The 23,872-nt window shown below is 44.7% G+C and overlaps 1 protein-coding gene across 2 annotated transcripts in view; it reads right to left on the bottom strand.

Annotated features, from left to right (window-relative positions):
• Positions 1–23,872, bottom strand: part of POLE (DNA polymerase epsilon, catalytic subunit) — a 316,779-nt gene that overhangs the window by 50,986 nt on the left and 241,921 nt on the right. For both annotated transcript variants that reach the window (XM_078667255.1, XM_078667256.1), the window contains exons 34-40: positions 19,101–19,254; positions 15,007–15,113; positions 14,600–14,776; positions 9,959–10,182; positions 9,292–9,512; positions 8,855–9,059; positions 6,889–7,062 (exon numbers count right to left, since the gene is read on the bottom strand). In XM_078667255.1, the coding sequence (XP_078523381.1) occupies positions 6,889–7,062; positions 8,855–9,059; positions 9,292–9,512; positions 9,959–10,182; positions 14,600–14,776; positions 15,007–15,113; positions 19,101–19,254 (1,262 nt within the window). The remainder of the gene's footprint in view (positions 1–6,888; positions 7,063–8,854; positions 9,060–9,291; positions 9,513–9,958; positions 10,183–14,599; positions 14,777–15,006; positions 15,114–19,100; positions 19,255–23,872) is intronic.

The following is a 23,872-nucleotide window of genomic DNA, read 5'->3' as shown; positions in this document are numbered from 1 at the left end:
CTTGTATCTTGTGCTTTCAAAAAGGGGTTCACCCTATGTTTTCCTTTCAACATGTTTACCTAAAATGCATTTGCAAAACGTGTTTTGTATTTCCTTACTTAGCTCAGAATTTTTCTTTGGTGTATGTGCGCGAAAGCCATCAGACATACATTTTTTCGTGACAGAGGACTGGTGCTATTCCATTGATTTGACCTGACAGAGCGCAGGCTCACCTGCTCGGGATTTTACCATACTCACCTGGGCCCATAAACACATACTGCTAATGGTAATGTAAATGACAATGCCATTTATTTATCTGTTTTCAAAACGAATACATAAATACAAATTTTGTCATTTACAATGCCAATAGCTCAAACTTTTCCAAAGGCGAAACCATTGTATTGTAAATGCTTGTCTTTCTTTCTTTTCTGTGTCCTCAGACGCAAAGAGTGAACATTTTTAGATCAATGTACTGAATAACAAATTTGGACCTTTTTTTGTCAAAAAGAGGCCACACCACAGAACGGGGAATAGGAAGGTCAATGAGGAGTCTGCAGTTAGACAGAGAATCAATCAGAAAGAGCATTACCAAATAGAAGTGTTCTTCTGATGTATACTTTTAAACCTAGATTCCTCATGTAGAGTAGATACCAAAGCAGAATCTCTCCAGCTTCACCTGTGGAGCGGACTCAGGCCAAAACATCTTGCAGGACGGAGGAGACGAAATGTCTTTACGGCTGGAACAAGGTGTCTAGGCAGTAGTGCTTCCTGAACATAATCATTTAAGCCTGTCAGATATCAAGGACCGGTATTCCATGCACGCCGACCTTAAGGGAGCCGGTTTTTGGCTAGTGCGTAGCAGATCTTAATACTCAAATGGGTCCTCTTCTGTACAATCTTCCCTTTCTCTGCTCTGAGAACCCCACAAAAACGTTATTGTCCACTCAATGGTCCTTGCTGCTATCAATGAGAACGCTTACAGACGTTTTTGAGTCCAGTCAATGTAGTCTCTCCTTCTCTTTTGGAGGGTGAGATAGAGCAAATAAAGCAGGCACAGTAATGGATTGCCCAATGTGGAAGGAAGTCACGACTTTTAGCAAGAATGCCACCCTAATCCCCAGCACATACTTGTAGGGCAAAAGATGGTATAGGCCAGTAGCATTTAAAGTGCTTGAAGTTTACTCATGTGACTAGCTGACAATCGCAACAGGGAAAAAATTCTTCAAAGTCAGGAAACTCAGTGAGCAGCTGTACATCGGCTCGAATGGTGTACACATGCAAACACCACACTAGGCCACAAATGGTTCCCAGCAACCCGCATAAATACATTTTGTGGAAGGGCACCTTGCAGCAAGGATGACATCCATCACTTCAGACAGCAGATCAAATGCAGTCAGTTGCCGATGCTCAATCTCCACATATATAGGTGTAGATTGTGCAGAATAGGGTGGCGAATCCTGCCCTTCTTCTGAAACAGGAGGTCCTTGCCAAGAAGTGGCCCGACGGGAAGTCATATTCTCATGCACGAAAGTGCCATGTACAACACCCTCCTGGCTCAATCTGGAGTAACTAGGATGACTAGGGCCCAGTTGCTCCTGCCTTTTTTAGAACCTGGGGCAAGAGAAACAAGGCAAACAAGAGTCTCGTATTACATTTCAGAGGGAATTGGGTGTAGAGTCAGAAAGGCCAGATCTACAAGGTCTGGCCTATGACCGGGTGACTAACCGGGGAAGCAGAGCTCGGCTGCATCCTGGATACCATTAGGGTCTCACTGAACAGCAGTAAAGGCTCAGTCGTAGCAGGCCGAGGATGCAAGATCTTGGTATTTTGGTCTCTAAAAATAATTAGTAGCTGCAGATTAGTACTCCTGCCTGGCTACAGGTTACTAAGGCACAGAAGGCCCTCTCCTCAGTGGGGTCCAAGCAGGGATTTCAGTTCTATTTCAAAAGAGCTATATCGCCTCTGGCATTTTTAATGAATAGATATAGTCTAGCATCAATACTGAAGCTGGACTACATCTATACATGACGGGGGCAAGTTATTCACCTCATCAAGTAGGCCTTGAACAGTGGCTAAATCCAAATCAAACAAGGCCTGCAGCCTGCAATGGCATTGCAGGTGGCCCATAAAAAACAGTCTTGGTAATCACAAGACCAGCCGCAGCACCCACATCAGTTGACAGCCTATTTTTTTCTTTCCATATATGGGATCATTAGCATTGCCCCATTATAAAAAAACACCTGTGCCAGAAGGCACAGAAACACTACTGAAATGTGACATTTTGTGAGGACAAACTATGTCAGCCGTTCTTTAGAATGCATTTGAATACATATTTTAGAAGAGCAAGGACCCATGTGAGGGTAGATACTTTATGTAAATAGTATATTTTGTACCGGAACACAAGCCTGACAGCAAACTCTCAAGAACACCAAGTCATAAATGAAACTTTTAGTCACTACTGAGTTTAAAGACATCTGGTTCTGTCATGCTGAGATTTCTTTTAGTAAAAAAGCAAGAGTTGACTGACGATGTGGCCATGTAGCAGCTACACACACATGAAGGAATGGATGGATACTAAATTTTAAAGAAATACATGTTCCCACTATATATACATTTGATTTTTTATTATTTCTTTAATATGTCTGTTTTTGCATCTTAGGTAACAACGTTGCTTATTTTCTACCATCCTGCTCCTCTAGAACATTTTCATAGGTAGTGTTTGCTTTTCAATTCCATCACAAAAAATCCCACACAATGGGATGTACCAAAGACCTCCTGAACCTTGCCGGGAATAACTGAATTTCTTTCTCATAGTACCCCACTTAACACATAATCAATAGCAAAACTATCAATCTTACTGATCGCATCACAGCCCATGCTACCATCAGTAGGGTCACAAATGAATGTTGCCATCAACAGCCAAATCTGAAAAGAAATTGCCTGTATTTACAGAAGCAACCTCTCCGTTATTAAAGCGTCCGCCCCCTCTCTCACTTCCTGTGAATACCTCTGCCTTGATGTCATCAGCGAAAGCAAACCGGTATGCTCACTACACATCATATACCACCCACCTGGGGACAAGCTCTCCTTCTGCCAACAACTCATGGACACAATATCAACCAATTCAGGACGGCAAAACACCCAAATTTTCCTTGGCGACTACATCCTCCATTGGAATGACAGCAGTGACACAGTGGTAAATAGCCTCAAAAGCTTCCTCAACGCCCTTGATCTCACCCAAATATGCAATAGCCCGACCCATGAGAAAGGTTCTATCCTCGACCTTATCTCCAAAGAGGACGCTATTCAACTTGAGTCAATCCTACCTTGTGACTGGTCAGATCATCATATTGTCTCCTTCCTTATCAATGAAAAAATTAAATTCAACCTAGTTCAACCCTCTAAGCCCAAAGTCTGGAAAAGGGACATGAAGAAACTCAACCCAAACTCCTTACCGCCTAACAGCTGCAATCTCCTACTTCCCCCTTCCGGCGCTACGGACGTTCAACTCCTGACTGACCACTATCTAAATGCTACGTCCACAATAATCAATGAGGCTGCACCCATGCAACTGAAAAGAGCTTCGTCCAAGATCTCCAACCCATGGTATGACGGGAGCCTCAATGAGGATAGACGGGCCATGCGATTGGCAGAGCGCACTTGGAGGTCAGCCCCCTCTGCACTGCACCTAAAAAGCCTGAAGAAACAGAGAAACGCCTACTTCAGGAAAATAAAACGCTCAAAAAGAGATTTCTTAAGCCTCCAGCTCGCCCAAGCAAAAAACCGCCCAAGGGAATTGTTTGAGTTAATCAGAACACAATCCAAAGAACAACTCCAGACACTCAGCACCATGGGCGTTACACCTTCCTGTGAAGACTTCTCTGCTTTCTTTAACCAAAAAACCGACAACATAAGAAGCGATCTCCTCAATGACGCAATCCTTTACTCCAACCCCCAACACACAGCAGCGCCTGAACCAAAGAACAATGCTACATGGTCATCCTTTGGCACCTACTCCGAAGAAGAAATTGGCAGATTGCTCAGCACTCTGAAACCATCCAATCACCTCACTGACCCCCTTCCTGCAAATGCTGTAAAAGACTTTACCCCTTTGCTCCTCCCGCTCTGGACTAAAATTATCAATAGCTCTCTTCAACAAGGATCCATCCCTGACACCCTCAAAGTCGGACAAGTCACACCTCTACTAAAAAAAACAACAGCAGACCCCACTGATCTAAACAATTACCGCCCTATCACAAATATTCCCACCCTCGCTAAACTGTTGGAAAAATGCGTACAGCTACAACTGACTAAACACATAGGCAAGTTTGATCTCCTCAACGCTCATCAATCAGGCTTCCGTGCAGGGCACAGTACCGAAACTGCCATGACTCACATAGTGGACGACGCCCTCCAAATCCTAGACCAAAACGATACCTGCCTCCTCATCCTTCTGGATCTCTCCTCAGCATTCGACACAGTTAAACATGAGAACTTACTCGAACTGTTAAACACAAGAATGGGCATATCAGGGACTGTTCTCAAGTGGTTCACCTCCTTTCTACACAACCGGTCACAAAGATTCAAAAGCAACAACCTGATGTCCTCTCCGGTACCTGTATCGCTAGGCGTTCCTCAAGGATCCTCCCTCTCCCCAACACTGTTCAACCTAGTGATGGAACCTCTCACTACTTTGCTACAGACATCCAATGTTCACTTTCACATGTATGCCGACGACACCCAACTTTATCTCAAAATACAATCTCCCAAGGACATCATGCTTCTGAACACCACAATCAGAAACACCCAATCCTGGCTTGCCGAGAATCACCTCAAACTCAATGCCCTGAAGACCGAGTTCCTCCTGATCTCACCTCCCGCAAAAATCTCTACGGCTCAAACATGGCTTAAGCACTTAACGGCTCTAAATGTACAACCTACCGTCGTAGACTCAGCAAAATCTTTAGGCATATCACTTGACGCCAATCTCAACATGCAGCAGCACATCAGCAAGGCAACCAAAGGAGCGAACTTCCAAATCAATACCTTGAGAAAACTTAAACCCTTCCTTCCAGCCAAAGACTTCCAAACTGCAGTACAATCTATAGTCATCCCTCACATAGAATACGGTAGCACCGCCCTCTGCGGGCTCCCCCTAACTACAACGGCACCCCTAAGAGCGTCCCTTAACGCTGCAGCGAGACTCATCACTGGATCAAAAAAACACTCGCATATTTCCCCTGACTTTAAATCCCTGAACTGGCTACCTTTTGAAGCCAGAATACATCTGAAAATCGCCTGCATGACTCACAAGGCTGTACACATGAACTCACCCGCCTACCTCACTCAAAAGCTGACAATTTCGGGTGGCTCTAGAACTACTAGAAGCACAAACAATCTTCTACTGAAGCCTCGAAGATTCCGGAAGGAAAAAACCTATAAATGCTCCTTTTCAGGAATGGCACCCAGGATCTGGAACTCACTCCCTCCTGAAACCAGGCTCATCTCCTCCAACAAACTGTTTAAGAAAGAAGTAAAAGCGATCCTCATGGCTAAATACACATGATCTATTATTCTGTATTTCTCATGAATCCGCTCCGTAATACCTGCCTGACCCCTTGGTCTACTTGTACTACTTGTATTATGACTTATTTGATTGTATACGTTCCCTCTTTGTATATTGTTATATTGTTGACGCACCTGTCTGACCTTGCACACTGTACCTACACCACCTCAAATATCCCTACTCTTGTACTACTGATGTACCTGTGTGACTATACATCCTGCACTCACCTACCTCAACTATGCCCACCTTTATGTTATCTCCAGAAAAACATTTTAAGCACGCTTAAAAAAGTATATGCTTATTTTTGTACTTTTATATTATTGGCGCAACTGTTTGACTATGCACCTTGTACAGACACTACCTAACCTGTGACCTACCTCTTGTTTTTTTTTTTTTTTTACCTACCTATGTAACTATGCACCTTGTACCTAACTACCTCAACTATTACATTCTATTACTCTATCACCCCCGTGTCCTGTAAAGCGCTCTGATATCTGCAAAGATCTTGTTCGCGCTATATAAAACTTTCAAAATAAATAAATAAAATAAAATTGTACATGTAGCAATGTCCTACTGCACTAGTGAAGGAAATAACCTTCTTTGAAAATCATTTTTGCGATCAATGTATTCAGGGATACTTTATGGAGCACAAAAGAACTGCCATAACTTAACTGCAGTTTAAGACAGTGGCGGTCCCCTGAGCCTTAAAGGGACAGTATAAAATTTCTCTTGTCAGATCAATGCCTATCTGCGTAGATTCTAGACCTATTTCACCCTTAAAAAAACAAAAACATTTAAAACCGCATTCTTAACAAAATCTTTTTCTTGTATATGTATGTGTTCTCTATAAATTACTTGAGCAACTTCCTCATTGTGTACATGTTTGCAGAAACCAAACTGAGACAGACGTCTAATATCTAGGAATATTGACTATACCATAAAAGAACATAGGTTACTTGGAGCAAAATTATTAGCACAAATTTTACACACCAGAGAGACAGCAGGCAGGTTTGTACACTGATCCCCAGAACTTTAGAAGAAGCAGATTTAAATATCATACCAAATTAAATAAACCACAACAAGAGATAAAGGGTATTTTGAGCTCTTTGTTCTTCAAAGAAGTTTCAACTTATTATGCTGAGCTCGTATTACTCGGTGCAACAATACACCTTTAGATGAATCGAGCTATGGGTGTTCCCCAGCACGAGAAGGTCGCAGAAGAGCATTCCAAAAGCTGGAGCACCACGAAAAGCCCAAATGTTTAGTTGCAAGTACCATTGGAGTGTTCCCACATTCTATGAACTTACACAACAGCGCCCCTATTATCCACATATTTTACTCACTGAAGAAAGAGTTTCTTCATCATGTTGTGCAGTGTGCGGTGCAGCGCCGGGTCGTACAGCAAAGAAGAAGGTGATCTGAGCCAGCGGTAGAAATGCATCACCTGATTATCAGCGTAGATGTTATGATACTGAGTGATTTCCTTCACCCAGCCAACTACCATGCTTTTCAGAATCCTGAAAGAGAGAAAATCCATATCAGTCAACAATCAGAGGGGTTCTTTTAACTCACAAATTACACAAAACCAGTGAAAGTCACATACAACTCATGATGATGATGATTGAGCCTTATATAGCGCAACTTTGCCCATAGGCGTCAAGGCGCTGGGGATGAAGGCTCATCAGTTTCAATAAGCAGTACTAATTTACACATTTACAGAAATTCTTGCACCAATCAATAAATAGAAGAGGGGTAGCACTCTTGGTCTTGATAAAGTACCAGATTAGTTATATAAAGATGATCTTATTCTACGGGGTGAGCCCATTACTTTTATCAGCATAGGCTATAGTCAGACTCAAGATTAGAAAACAAAAAAGTCAAGGTCATTAGGAGACAAGTGAGAAAGCCACGCAGATCGGTTGGTGCATAAGATGCTAAATTGCAAATACACCTAATAAGCTCCATCAGTGCCACATTGCATGGCAGTAAACGTTCTGAATAGAAAGGGTCTGTGAGGAGATTTTCAAGCAAGAAGCTGGTTTTAACCTCTACCATGACGTCAGTAAAATCCCAAACCTTCACAGCCTTATGCAGAGTCTCATGAATTGAAGAAATGCCATCTGAAGGACCAAATGAAGCCAGGTCAGAATCAACCCCTTGCTTCAATTCTCAGCCAATGGAATAATGAAAGATTCCATAAAAACCTCCCTGTGACACCCAAGAGGAGAGGGCCCAGAAAGCCTCCCAGAAATAAGTCACAACATAACACACTTTCCTTGAAGCCATAAAGGAAGAAGCTGAAGACACACAAGACACCCAAATGTCCAGGACTCGGAGGTCGAGAATGTGTGGCACAAGGAGAAAACTCCAGCGACAGTTCAAAAGCTCTGACTCTTATTGACAGAGTAGACAAATACCTTACAGGCAGGACACTGGCTTTGCACCAGCTATGGCAGCAATGATAAAAAAAACTGGGAACCTTTGGTGCCAGAGTGGAATGCTTCTGGCCAGGACTGGAGCCGACCAGCTGATTGTAGATGACCATGCCAGGGCAAAAGCCACCAGCAGAGGTGCAACCGACATGCTGAAAACTCCTTTATGCCCAGTGCATAACAGAGGAGGGGTATAGCCTTGAAAGCAGAGCCAGGGTGAACTGCATCACTTGAGCAATGTCAGCACTATGTGCTGAAATACCCAAGAGTGGATCCGGTAGCACCAATCAGGGCACTGGAAGAGAGCCATGAACTAGCACCACACCTCAGCCCAACTGGGCCCAGTCAAGATCAAGGTAGAGGGACAACTGGGCAAAGTCAAGATCAGGGTAGAGGGACAATCAAGAACAGATGACCTGCCCAGCAGCACAGAGCAATGGACCCATGAGGAACACAAGATGCTGATAACGAAACACCGATTCATGAGGCGTTTGGCCTAGCCTCCTAGGTCTACAGTAAGCACTATTGGTAACTGAGGGCACACCGAGAGCTAAGTTGGAGAGGTAGAGGTATCGCAGCCGCAAAACATACCTGGCCACCTCAAAACGACATAGGGCTGTGGGAACTTGCAGGAATTCTAATAGGATACTCCTGGTAAACAGACATTTCAGCTCCACAAGTTGTTCAGTTCAATCAATGATCAGTGTATAAGGGCATTGAACAAACTTAAAGACTCTAAATTTGCTCATTCACATCCACTACTCACCGCAAACCCATCCCTACACAACCTGGAGTTGCTAGATAAATATGCAGATCAAAAGCAGTTTAAGTAAATAGAATCCACCAAGAATTACCAGCAGTGTGGTTAACATAATACCTGAATGTGTTGGAGCAAAGTGCAGTTTCATCGTAACTTGCTAGGGAGTTGACCGCTTGGTTCCCAGTAACCATGTCCTCCAGAGATGCTTGCTGAATAACATCAAAGCTAACCCCGATGCTGGATGCTCCTTCCATGTCATTGATGTGATGGGACTGCAGTATAGTGTTCACTGCCAGGCTCTGGATGTCCAACTCCACACAGACTAAAACATATCAAGTTCATATTAAAGACAGACTACTGGCACGCTGGAGAACATGTGGCATTAATTACTACCTACTAATCTACCGGTGTTTTACTCTTGATATTCAACTCTTCACTGCTTTCCTGCTAGGCAAAGCTTAGATACTCTGCTTTCATCTGTATGCCAGCAGGTAAACACTATACCGCACACCTGGAGGGCTCACACCTGGAGGGCTCATGGCCTGGCTACGTACCCGTTGAGAAGCAGCCAGGATTGTTGATTTCCACGGATGCTCGCTCATCAAATTCCATCACCAGGCGGTTATCATCAGCCTCTTTACCGCCAAGATCTGGGCGGGATGTTGGCGACTGCCACAAAAGGTGATTGTGTCTTCGAAGGTGGCGAGAGAAGAACAGATCAGAGCCAAAGGTAGAAATGTCATCTGGAAGGTTTCCCACCGGAATATGATAATATCTATCCAAAGAAAAGATGAGTCTTTAACACAGAATTATCAAGTCTAAAATAAGAAAGCGTGACATAAGTGGAAAGTAAGACTTCAATGCATGTTATCAGGGCAAACTATAATACAGAGTATTATGGATAAGAATGAAAGATTATTAGGTACTCTACAATGGACTACCAGAACTAAAGGAGAAAAAATGTGGGATCAACAAGAACATTTACCCTTGCTGGTGACAAACAGGATCAAACCTGAGACAACAACTCAAAGTGTCTAAGTAGGTGATAAGTAGGTGATAGAGAAATACCTTCTATTTCGATAATAAAATTGTGGCACCTAAAAGTCTTGTATAAAGTACCTACATTTGTTTGAGCCTTAGCCTCGGGCCTCCAGCCGAGACACATTATTCATCGCCCAAGGTCACTACACATGGTGAAGACAAGTTATAAGGTCAACATACCTGGCCATCTCAAAGGCCTGGGTTAGGTAGCTGTCCAGGTTGAGGTAGTGTTTGATCATCCGTCGGGCACCGTGCCGCTGCCAGTCCAATACACTGTAGCTGATGTCATCCGTCACACGGACAGGAACTAATGGAAACTCTTCAAAGATTGGTATTCCGATGGTCAGACGCTTCATATCCCAGTTCGACTGCACAGCTATCAGGGATGGGCCTCGTCGTTCATCCTACAGACAGTGAATAAAGACAGCGAGAAGAAAATGTGAAGCAAAAATAGGGAAGGGAGGTTAAAGAGGAGAGAGCAAGGTTGGTGGAAAACGTAGTAGGGAATGGGCTTTTTGCAGTATATGGGGGCAAGGCTGGGAGAGCCGCTAAGGCTGGCTTGAGGCCACTGACTTTTACAGTTGTGTATGCATACATTTACAGCCCTTTAGGTTTCAAGGTTAAATAAAAGTAGAGAAGTACATGTATTCATATGAAAAATGGTTTTTTATTATAAAGTTAGATGACACACATTGCGTCCCAAAAAACACAAAATACAGAAAGTAAACTTTCCCTATGTTTCTAGACATTTATGAAATCCACAATTCGAGAGAGCACAAAGTGAAAGGTTAGAATGCGGAAAAACAGTTTCTCCTGCTCAGGAGCATGTGATACACTGGGAGATTGCACTAACATCGACAAAATGAAGGCTTAAAACTCCAGACTCCTTGCAAATATCAAGCTGCTTTCTAGCAGATACAATCAGCGTTGGCTAATACCTTAAAGGGAAAGCCTGAATGTAACTCTTCTGAGAATCACCAACTAACATGCTAGTGTCTGCAGAGTACCTCAAGCAAATTACCATTTACTAAACGGGTTCCATAGAGATTGCTTTAATTTAGATTGCTGGCTGATAATCCACAAAGCTGTCTGGATTCAATAAAATCTGGGATGCCACCCATGCCTTCAAACAGAGGTCTTACTTACTAGTGTGGGGTCTGGAATCAAAAGCAGGAGGGGCAATTTTCTGAGTCATCAACATCTGCCACATTTTTGTGGAAACTAAGATATGTTCTAAATATGATATGATGTCTGTTGATGCTAGTCAAACAACATTTTAGAAGCTTTTCAAGCAGGAATCTAGCTCGCAAGGAAAGCTAATTTACAGAGAAGAAATGTATTTTCCACTTTGAACTAACAGAGACTTTTGACTGATAATGTTTGTACAATGCGCAATATAACCAGGAAAATCTACAAAGTAGTTTTGATAATATGTGGTTGGGGTAAGGTGCTGGATGTACCATGGGTAGTCCACCGGTAAAAGTGCTCGATTACTCTGGGCGGGGGTGGAACTTGAACTTACACAAATCCTAGGGTGGGAGGTTCCCCACGACACTCTACGCCTGATCCTGGGGGTGTTCGATGGCCTCGATGGATCCCGGGCCGATAAGTGCTTCCTGGGAATGACAGTGGCGAAGAGCGATATTGCGGCACACTGGTCCAGGCCAAGCCACCCACCATGCGGAAATGGAGGCGGGGTGTGGATTGGTGTGGTACCCAAGAGGAACCCCTGTTCGAGGCCCAGGGCTGCCCCGAACTCTTTGGCAGAATATGGGGCAAATGATTTTACTTACTGCCCGTTTGAAGGGTTCAAGTGGGTAATGGATATGGCGAGTTACAGGCGGGGGCAATGCTCCGTCCACAAGTGCCTTATGAGTCTACGTCGTCTTCTTTCAAATGTACTGTAACTGAATAACGTGTCTGATTGCTACCAATGTATTTTTTGTTCTTTGAAAAATCTAATAAACTTGATCATCAACAAAAAAAGTGCTCGATTACAGGTTTCTGAACAAATTTTGACTTTTGTTTCTGCAGATGGCAATTACATAGGTGCATCATTGGAGCATCATAGGGGAGAGGTGTGGGGCAGCGGCAAGAGAGGCAAATCACGAAGTGGCTCAAGGTACGATGCCCGGCGCCAGCTCAGCATCACGTGACTCTGGGCATTGGCTCACTTAATCTCCCCGAAGGCCCCCTCAGCGCCGGGATACCATTTTGGGGGTGATAAATTTGCACTTTAGAAATTTGGAATTATTATGATTATATAAATATGTTGCAAACTGGTCTGCAAAGTAAAAAAGTCCAGAATGTAGTGCAGAATCACATTTTTTTTAAATGTATCAGTTAAGTTAATGCAGAAGATACGGTGCTTAAGAGTAGTATCTTTAATGAATGCAAACTGTGTTGACAACTTCCATGAAACCTGTAAGAATGTCTAAAGAATGTCTTTTATGACTAAAAGTGCTGCATTGCAAAACAAAGCTATAGAGATCATAAGTGCCAATTTGGTCCAAGTACCACATTTTTATTTTTTTTAAACCTTTATTGCACTTTATCATTTTACACAGCCATAGGCCTACAACCCAGGGGGCTGGCCGCAACAGTATTAAAACAAGTATAAATCAATAGGATAGTACCGCCTACCAGCCGCCATGCTCGGTGTTGGGCTAATTCGCAACATAATGGAGGTGCATAATTCGCAGTAGCATGCTGATCTATTTAGGTTTGGTTTTCTGTTTTATAACATTAAACAACATAACAATGAAGAAACCACATTTAGGTCATCAGTAGAATACGTAATTAGCACTAACTGTGTCTGGTAATGTTCCCGCTAAGGAAAGCAGTACTAACACTCCTAGCAGCGGCCGAGGCCGCAGTACCCGTGAATGAGTGCGGTCATGTGTGTCTGGTCCTACTGGGGCTGTGCACTTTCGGCCTCACCCTCTTCTACCCGCCGATTCTCAATCTCCCCCTCCCTACCCGTGGCATCTCCCTCCCTGCTCCCACTTCTAGGTTCCTTTAGTCGTCTTCCCCCTCATCATCTGATGTTAGTGCGTCTTCCTCCAGTAAGGGTTCACAAATCTCCCCCCTGTATACATTCCATGGGGTCCATATCTTGTTCCATTTTCTTGGGCAAGCCCGGCCTGCATACACCGCCCTTTCTGTTATCATCACCCTGTCCATATTCATACACCATTGCGTTTTCGTTGGCACCTCTACCGCCCCCCATTTTTGCGCTATGTCCCTTTTTGCGATTATTATGCCTAAGGTAACCCACTGCTGTCCGTGCCTGGACAAATCGTTGGGTCCCCATACATTTAGTAAGCAGTTCCGCGGCTCCGGGAACAAGGAGGTCTCCACCGTCTGCGATATTGTGCGCATTACCTGCCTCCAGTATTCCTGAATGCGTGGGCATTCCCATACCGTGTGGAAGAACGTGCCCTCCTCACCACATCCACGAAGACAGTATGGGTGTTGTGCGCGGTGTATGAGGTGTAGCGTCGTTCTTGTATAGTACACCCTGTGTAGAAATTTTAATTGTACAAGGCGGAATTTAGCAGAGATGCCGACTTCTTTAGGCGACGCCAGTGCTGCATTCCATTCATTCTCGTCCATAGCTTCTACGTCTCCCTCCCATTTATCCTTCAGTTTAAGCATGGGGTCTGGCAAGTTATTAATTAACTTACGATATACGAGGGAAGTTGCTCGTTCCGGCATGAAGTCCGTAAGAAGGCGATCCTCAAGCGGAGAGGCCTCTGGGACCTCTGTCTCGGGGGGAATGGCCGTGAGTAATGCGTGCCGAACCTGAACATATCGGAACAATTCCCGAGTTCACAGTTCGTATTGCTCCCTCAGCTGATCAAAGGGGACTACCGCGCCTCTTTCCCATAAGTCTCCCACCGTAGATATCCCTATGGTATCCCAGTGGGAGAAGCCCTTGCTATGTTGCAGGTTTCCCAGAGCTCGAGAGTCCCACAGTGAAGTGAGTTTGGTTATTTTTCCTTTCCAAGCTAGGGCTGTCAGCGCTGTGTGCCACAGTGCTGCGGTAAGTCTCGTGGGTCCCACCAGTTTGCGTATCTTTCGCTGGTCGTATAAAGGGGCCATTAAGGTGTTGGTGCCTAACGTCTACTTGTCCGCTTGGAATGCCGGGTCGCTCTGGGGAGCATGAAGCCATTGATTTATGGGTTTCAACTGCGCTGCCCAGTAATACAGTTTCAAACTAGGCAGGGCGATCCCCCCCGTCATACCAGCCCCTATGCATTTTAGCCTGTGCAATGCGTGCCGGACGATTACTCCATAGAAGACCTGCCACCAACGCTGATACTTACCTGAAGTATCCTGGTTCCACCGGGTATGGCGTATTTTCTAGAATGTATAAAAAACAGGGCAGTGACATCATCTTATAAAGTGCTGCTTTACCCAGCATCGTTAGGGGCAGCCCTGCCCAATATGCAACGTCCTGTTTAAGCCGCTCCATGGGTGGCATCAAATTCTTCCGGGCAAATTCTAATGGATCCATGGTGACATGGACTCCCAAATATTTAAAGGAGGAGCCGGCTACCTTTAAGGGGCAGTCTGCGTTTAACGCCGGAATCAGGCCCCTCAAAACATATAGTTCCGATTTAGCCCAATTCAATGTGTATCCCGAGACTTTCCCGAGTTCATCACAGAGGGCCAACAAGTACCACAATTTTTACTTGTTTCCTGAAAGGGATAGGATTCTTACTAATGGATCTATCCAGAGGACATTGTTACATACAGCAAAGTAGACGATCTTCTGGCGCAGTAGCTGAATACTCACCCATGCATGCCCATCCTCACCTTATAGCTCAGGAGGAGTCTCTGGATAGCTCGGTAGACTGTTTTGAGGTCAGTTTCTGCCCGCACCTCAAAGGTGTGCTTCTCTGGAGGGAGAAGCTCTTGGTCCAACTTCTCTAGCATAGCTGTATGCTCAGTAGAATACATGTTGTTTAAATTCGGCATCTGGTTACTCCTCACCTACATCAAAGAAAAGGAATTCAAAACTTTGGTATCAGGAGCACAAACAATGATTTATGAAGGTGCAGGAAAGAGAAGCAGAGGCTGAATATTTTTATTTCCAGACAAATGCAGAAAGCACAGTTTGACATTCATCTGCCAAAACATGAGACAAAAAAAAACCTGATATCTTCACCACCACCTCCTCCCGGATTGCTGCCTCTCAAATAGGTACCACAATAGTTTCTTACCGTATCCACCACAAACACTGCTGCTTTGCGCTGGGATGGTATGAAGAGGCCAAAAAGTGCTTTGTTTCCCTGGGAATTGTGGTAAAGATAAATGTGGCGAATGCTCCCTGTGAGACAACAAAAAAGGTGGTGTGTATTATTTCCATCATTGCAACACTCACCTCAAAGAGCAGCATGAACAAAAGTACTCAACAAACATCCTCACCCCTACTGAAACTGCCACATCCAAGAGAAAACAAGAGCATAGACTGGCAATTGTTCAGTGTCACTTTGTGTAATCCCGCCTGGAAAGACAGCAGAGAACATGCAAAGGAAGTAAACAGACCCATGCACAAGACTTTGTATGAATGCATACGAACAGAGAGACGAAAGGAGGGAAGCGGAGGGATAGAGAGGAAGAAACTGCTGATGTGCCATAAAGTGAATTGTACTCATAACCACACGCGAGTGAGAATTTAGTTACAAGACTTGTATCTATGTGCAACCCAAACAATGAGACAAATTAGGTGGAAAAGCAATATGAATAGAGCAAAGTACGAACTGCAGTCACTTTACTCTTAGTCCTTGCCTCCCCCCAACCCCAAATACCATTTCTCAACTCTTATGGCAGACTGGTACTGTAAGGTCCAGGAGTTGATGTGCATTTTGAGTAAAGATTGAAGCCAGTTGGTCTGCACCCATACGCCACACATCACAATAGGAAGGTCTACAATCTACTAATTTAACTTGCCAGGTAAACCACAAATTAACAGAGCAGGGCTGTTTGAAGAGTCCTTGGGAGAAAGCTGAAGATAACTAATGATACTACTGCAAGTACGAAAATGTTACTTGCATGTAAACAAGTGTTTGGAGCATGGGTACTCATTCTTTTCCGGGGCCAAACATTATGATCTGAGGACTGACCAAAGGCTGCCCTGATCCCTGAAGGTTGAGAGTCAGGGGTGGTGCAAGGTGGACGCAGGGAAAGCAAAGAATATACATGGTGTGGACAGTGAGTTATTTCAAGGCTCAAATCGTATACTTCGGCCCCTTATTTGCAAATATGTGATAGAAGTGGGTGAGCCACAGAAGGCTGAAGCCAGATGCCTGGTCTGGCTCGGTGCAAGGTTCCTCGAGTCCAAAACGAACCAAGCCTTCATGTGAATACACGGTCTTGTCTGCTGTGCATGTTGTATGCACATGAGCTTTGGGAGTTCAATGGTTTGACAGAAATGAAAGGGAGAGACCACCTTTGGTAGAAATTGTGGGTGGGTATGTAACACTACCCTGTCTTTGTGAATTGGAATAAAGGACTCTTCAACAGTTTGAACCTGAAGTTCACTTATTCTGTGCAAGGTTGTCCTTCCCATAGGAAATGGTAGTCTGGCCAGCAAATATGATCGGGTGGCATTGTTAAACGCTTTGGACAAACGTTTAGTCTACACTGCATCTGAATGGACATTTCCAACAGCTGGGAGTACGAAACTTGCCTGGCCCACGTTGGTGCTTTGGGAGGAAGGAACCCAAATAGCTACCTTTAAAGCCACTCTCTATTTTCTGTTTTTAACCTTGTGCAGGATAGGCATCTTTCAGTGTACAAGGAACTGGGATTCTATACTGGCTTCAGTATGGTCCCAGGAATGAGTCCCAAGAGGACAGTCGGCACTGTACTGCTGTGGTACGGGGAAGGGAACGCCTACGCCACCGAGCGGGACCTAGACTTCACTCTGTGAATAATTCCACACAGACGCTAACTGTAGCTACGGGCCGAAAACCACGAGCGGTCTCGCGCCCATTTATTTATACCCTGCGGGCGAGCCCGCCCTCAGGGTGTATGAATGCGTGAATGCGTGCATGCGTGTATACGTGTGTGCGTGCGTGGACGGGCCGGGTGGCTCAGTCAGTACAGGCACCAGGGAAGGGCCCATTGTAGTAGGCCCCCATTGAGCCCCTCCTGGTCTGTGGGGCCCAACAGAGCACCAGAGGGAGTTGAGAGTGCATGGAAAAGTTGCAAAAGGGTCTCATTGAAGGCTGCTCTGAGCTCCTGGGTTGAGGACAACAATGGTAATCTGGGGAGAGACAAGACCAAAGACAGGACCGGCTCTGACTCGGAAGATACAGAACCTATTGAGTGACAGCCGTGTAGCTTCTCACCAGGCTAAGTGCCTTCTTTACGCTTATGGGGAGTTTGCAACTGACTTCCGAAGCATTGAGCAGGAACGGGACTTTGCTGAGGACTCCTCAATGGAGAATGGACCCAAGACTTCCAGCAGGACTGCTGTTTGAACATGACCTCGTATGCCTGGTGACCTAAAGCACCTCCAACTAGCAGATTTCCTTTGAGGGGCACTGACTTATCGCATGACTGAGTTGTGCCCGGAGGCCAGGCACCATGAGCACATCATGCAGTTCCCTAACCAATATCAGTTTCCTGCAGCAGTGGCAGGACTTAAATCCAGTCATTTTCGAGGGACATCTGCCTAGCACGCGGTCTTTGAGACCAAGTTTAGAGTCATCAGAAAACCGACCCAGGTGGGTTCCGGATCTGCCTCAAATTGCGCACAAAGGAACTGACGTCATCCAAAAGGAGTGGCACACATACATGGCTCTGCTCCGTCACATGCATGGTTGTAAGAAGTCCTTGTGTTTCCAACCAGTGGATTGCCTACCAGTAGCTCACAGAAACCTTCAAAGTAGTTCCAGGCCTGGAGTTCATTTTTAACTAAGAACTGCAATAAATGTTAAAATTAAGGAAAGGCTGTGTTATTTTAAATTATTATCAGGCTGCAGAGAGCAGAGCCTAATAATGAGCAGTGCTCCACTCAGGTTTATGACCCATGTGGGTCACAGAGGTTCAGAACTGAAGCACTGAGGTATTTAACTCTTAAATAAACGTTGTTCTCAATTCAATACTGGAGCATAAGAACAAAATGGTATTTCTGAATGCTTTTAAATGAGAGAAAATAAAAATAAATTGTTAACTTAATGATTAAGTTAACTCTTTATTTTTTACACTTTTAAAAGTGTCACATTTACAATGTCAGTGGCTGGGAGACAGTGCCATATTTATAACTGAAAAATACAGTAATTTTCTTCTAAATGGAAGGAATGAAACCTTGTCTTAATGTTTTTCTCTACTTTAAATTAAGCCAATTAAGTGCTGTTTTAAGAAGCATATTTCTTAACTCGAACTTCCTTACATTTAAACAAATGACTGTAGTTTCCCATTTTAAATATGGCACCATGTGTACAGGCCACTGGGAGTAATATGCCTGCTATGAGTAAAGAAACTTTGACATGGGAGAAAATTAAAATGATGAGTTTTATGTAATGCATATAAACATGAAGGTAACTCTTCAGGTGAATTTTCTCCCATTTCAAAGTGTCGCATTTACACACAGCAGGCATCTTGCTACCAGTGGGTGGTAGGTACACTGTCAAATTTATAACTGGAAAATACAGCAGTTTATTTTAAATGGGAAACATTTAAAGTGCAGAAAAATGTTCCTTATTAGGAACATTTTTACAGAACATTGTTCTGCACTTTGAATTTCTCCCACTTAAAAAAATTGATGTGGTGTACATATAATTGTGCCACAGACCATGCACTCACTGACGTACGTGGCAGCACTTTCATAGTACCCCTAGTTATAGTTTTTGGTTCAAACAATAGTATCGGGCTCCATGGAGATTAGGTTTAAAGTAAATGAAGCTGGATGAGGGGGTGTCTGGTTACAATGCACGAGTTACATGGCCTTCAATAGCTCACAACGATTTTCACTGATCCGAAGTAATTCTCATTACAGAAAAGGTTGTAGAAATATGGTGCCACCTATCAGCGTGCGGGGGTGAATTGCTGAAAAAATCTCTGGAACAGTTCTGACACCTGGGAATATTCTAAAGGTGAGAAATCGCTGGGTTGAAATATTCATCAGAATAGCATCTTACACCTTTTTGCATACATAAATGTATTTGTGTGCATGTGTGGGGCACGTGTCTGTGACCACTTAAAGCTATCAGTCTTCAAATGGGCAATTGAATCACTTGCTTCTAAGAAAATACCAGGAAGGCCACTAAATGTGTTTCAACTTTTATGTTGCTAACAATCGTTTTACCTGGTTCTAAATAGTTGAATTGGGCCAGGGACCTCATTTCCAGGTGCTCCAGGTCAAAGGTGTCTGACTCCCTTCCCGCAAGATGACGAGTCAACTGCTTATTTACCATACACACACAGCCAATCTGAGCCAGAGAGCGCATCAGCAAGGGTACCTGGGGAAGAGAAAGACACTTCAATGTGAATAGTGATTTAGACACTTTTGTATAGGGATAAACAAGAAGCCTTGCTGCAACATCAGAGTACTATGTGGTGGTAAGTAAACTTTTAGATGAGAACAGTCCAAGAACCTCCAGGTACATACAACAGATCACATTAAACATCGGTCCTCGCAGTCTGGTACTGTGGACCCTGGAAAGGAGAGAGCAGAGTCTTACAGATCTCAAAGAACACAAATCCAAGAATGATCTTATTGGTGATCAGGGGCATGGAGTGCAATGGTTACACGTAGGTAGTGAGAAAACAAAAGCGGAGTTGAAAAGAGATGGATTGAAGTATTTACTAAACTTAAGGTGGTTAGGTTGACCATGTTCCATGAGCTTGAGCTGTAGCCTTCCTTCCTGTTTTCGTCGTTTGAACTTGCCTTGGCATAAACTGGAAGCTTTCTTTGATGTCAGGTTTCTCGAGGGTAGACAGAGGGAGCTAGTTTTTTGGGGGGGGGGGGATTATTAAGAATGGTGAGCCTTTTCCCAAAAAGGCTTGTACATAATACACATTTTATTGATCTGGATTCCTTGGTTTACAGGAAAGTATGAGAGATGCAAACAGACAGTGGACCAAATGAAGTCACTAGCCCTTCATAAACACTTGCCTTCTTTCTCACATTGCTTTAGACCAGGGTTCTCCAAACCGGTCCTGGGGGGCCGGATCCATGCCAGATTTTTTAAATAACTACATGTATCTAAATGGGGATATGCACAAAATCTGGCATGGATCCGGCCCTCCAGGACAGGTTTGGAGACCCCTGCTTTAGACAATCAATCAAATTAAGTAATCTGAAACCTCAGAACTCCAAGGCTAATGAGATGGCAAGAGTACTCTCTACAAAACCCCCAGTCTCCCACTCAAATCTTTGTGTTAATAAAGATTACTCAAAACAGTGCACATGAACAAAATGACTTCATGGGCATTTGGCATCACCAATCTGTAATCTTCACATCTCAACAACAGCTAAACATGGGTGTGCACAGTGCAAAAAGTTCCAAGTGGAGTAGCCCTGCAACCATTTATTTATTTATTTATGAAGCTTGTAGAGCGCACGGCTACCCCCAACGGGGGTGTCCCGGCGCTGAGACTAAGCTGGAAAAAAAGGAGTCTAACTAAGTAGATGAGAATAACCATGTCTTGAGACGGTTACGAAAGAGTGCTTCAGAGGGGGTGAATCTGAGATCTAACGGTAGACTGTTCCACAGTTTGGACGTGATGACTGCAAAGGCTCTGCCACCCATTCTAGAGCGGCAGAACCGTGGGACCACAATGAGGCGAAGATTATTAGATCGTAAATTTCTGGCAGAGTGGGATAGAACTAATCTCTTTCTTAAATATTCAGGTCCTACTCCATTGAGGGCCCGAAAAGCAAGAGTAAGCAACTTGAACTTGATACGACTGGCTATTGGGAGCCAGTGAAGCTTCTTGCGATACGTTGAGACCGAATGCCTGTAGGGGATATTGCCAATCAGCCTCACCGCCGCATTCTGAACGATTTGTAAGCGTTCAATTTGGTATTGGGGGGCCCCTGCGTAGAGACTGTTGGCATAATCCATGTGTGAAGTGATCAGGGCCTGAGTAACAGTTCTACGAGCATCCAAAGGTAGAAAGGGGAAGATCTTTCTCATCATCCGCAGTTTCCAAAAGCAAGCTGCAGTGACCTTATTGATATGAGGGTCGCAGGAGAGAGTGTCGTCAAACTGGAAGCCCAGGTTGCGAGCGGTATGGACAGGAGTAGGGGGGGATCAAGTACCGTAGGCCACCACAAAGTGGATGGTATACTCTGTTTTTGATTGAAAAACAAAACCTCCGTCTTGTCGGTATTGAGATGGTTCGAAGCCATCCAGGAGCATATTTCACCCAGGCAGTGTCGGAAGCAGGAGAGGCTGGAGTCAGAGTGATCTCTGAAAGAAAATATAAGCTGTGTATCATCAGCATAAGAGATCACTCTGACCCCAGATGATTCAACCACCTTGGCCAACGGGGCCAGATAGACATTAAAAAACAACGGGCTCAAGGCCGAGCCCTGTGGGACTCCGCATACTAGTGGTTTACCTTCCGATTGAAATGGTCTGAGAAAAACCCTCTGAGTACGTCCTTGAAGAAAGGAGCTGATCCACGACAGTGCTGAACCGCCCAGTCCAATCTGCTCCAATCGATCTGACAGTCTCTTATGCGACACCGTATCGAAAGCGGCGGATAGGTCGAGGAGGACCAACATGGCCTCCTCTCCCCTATCCACACATTCTCGAATGGTCTCAGAGACTTCCAGGAGCGCAGTTTACGTACTGAAACCTGTACGGAAACCTGATTGGGAGTCGTGGAGTAAGGAATTAATCTCCAGATATTCCGCGAGCTGTAATTGGACGGCCTTTTCCAAGACCTTCGCCGGTTTAGGAAGGAGGGAGATGGGACGATAGTTACAAAATTGCGTGGGGTCCGCATCTGTTTTCTTCAGGATGGGGACTAGCATTGCCTCTTTCCAGGCAGTAGGAAATTGGCCTAGATGTAATGAGGCATTCCATATAGAGGTAAGAGGCTCAACTAAAAGAGGGGCAAGATCGCTCATCACCTTAGGAGGGGCAGGGTCCAAAGGGGAGCCTGATTTGCACTGAAGAAATAATTTAAGCGCAGAATCTGGGGTAAGATCCTTAAATGCTATCAGGGAAGGTGCATTATTATACATGTTAGAGACAGAGTAGAGCAACTGATCAGGAGCAGATACTACAGGAAAAGAGGAGGACATTTTCTCAATTTTTTCTTGAAAAAAATCTGATAGACCATTACACAGAGATTGACTGGCCAGGTTGTTGGGCATCATAGCAGGAGGTTTGACAAAGTCTTTAACGATACTAAACAATGTTTTAGCCGAATTATCAGCTTTTTCAATTTGAATGGCAAAATAGTCTTTCATAGCAGCCTTTTTTAGTTTAATAAATTTCTTTAGGGCTGCTCTGTAAATACTTTTTGCCTCTGGGTCATAGGCTAGTCTCCAGCTGCGTTCTAATTTTTTGCAGCGACTTTTTTCTATACGCAAGGCTGTTGAAAACCAAGGGGCTGATGGACGAGATCTTGCCGATGAGACTGGAAGCGATGGAGCAATGCTGTCGATAGCTGACAGTAAGGTCGCGTTAAGCTTATTAACGCAGATGTCGATGTCTTCTACAAGAGGTTTTAGGGGACAGCAGAAGACAGGCTCCAAGGCTGAGCAAGTGACATTATGCCATTTTCTCCTCTGGTCCGTTCCCAGTTCCACCGAAATTGGTGTTGGAGGTAGCTGAATGTCGACCGTAAGAAGATAATGGTCGGACCAGGTGAGGGGGAGGGGAGGGGAGGGTGGGTTGTAGTGCGCGGAAGGTTAGAAAATATTAGGTCCAACGTATGACCTGCCGCGTGGGTTGGTCCTTGGATAAGTTGCGTCAAATTAAGGCTCTGTAGGGAGTCTAAAAATCTCATGGCCTGAGAGCAAGTAGGGTCTTCAGCGTGTAGGTTGAAATCACCGAGTACAATGAAATGTGGGTGCCTGAGTGATAGATCCGAAATGAGATGTACCAACTGCATTAGTGAAGCGAATGTTGCTTTCGGGGGATTATACACTAAAATACCAGTTAAAAAGACCGCCGCGGAATCCGCAATAGAAAAATGCATGGCTTCAATCAGCCCGATATTTGCAAGTTTTTTAATGGTCAGTCGAAAGTGAGTTTTAAAAATAATGGCAATGCCACCACCTGTTTTCCCTTCTCGGTTAATACCCGTAAAACGGTAGTCAGGGGGGGTAGCTAAAAAAATATCCGGATTTGAGGTATCCTTTAACCAAGATTCAGTGAGAAATAATATGTCCCAATCGTGAATGTTCAAGGTGGACCAGATTTCACTCGAGTGTCGAGGAAGCGATCGGCAGTTAATCAGAGCTGTTTTTAGTATTTGTGGGGTATTCATGGAAATAGAAGGGGGTAAGGTACGTTCACTCCAGGGAGGGATGGTAAAATTACAATATGTACAGTGGAAAGGATGTCTATCCAAGGAGCCGTGTATATGGCGAGCAGAAGCTGCACAAGAATCAGACCCTAATTGGATGAGCTGATCCCTGGTCCAACTCATACGACCCGTGGTAATCAGATGGGCAGGGGGGGTGGCCCTAGGCCCGGGCCAGGCGCGGACGGGCGCAGACGGGCTTGCCTTAGGCGCGCCTTCGGCGCGCCATCGGCGCGCCCGGGTAAACTGTTTGTTTTTATACATGGTAAGGAGGGTGGGAATCGTCCAGGAGCTGGACCGCTACCCTGCCCTTCCCAATATGGCGGCGGTTGTTCCGCGACTACCGGCGTCAGCACCTCAATTCGGCTGCGCCGGTAGGCTCAAGTGATGAATGGGATGGGAATGGGACCCAGGAGGCGAAGTAACTCTCACCTTTCGGGTCGCGTTGTCAGGACGTAAAATAGCGGCCAGTAAAATATGTACAGTTTTTAAAAACAATTGCAATCCTATGGCAATGACACACACCAAGTAATTGATTCTACGCAGTGCGGTAAAGAAGAAAAGAGCGCCCCCGGCTTCCGCCTCAGGGGA

Source organism: Lissotriton helveticus, chromosome 11 (genome assembly GCF_964261635.1).
Source record: "Lissotriton helveticus chromosome 11, aLisHel1.1, whole genome shotgun sequence".
NCBI lineage: Eukaryota > Metazoa > Chordata > Amphibia > Caudata > Salamandridae > Lissotriton > Lissotriton helveticus.
Note: the sequence above shows the minus strand (reverse complement) of the source record. Positions and strands in the feature narration are given on the sequence as shown.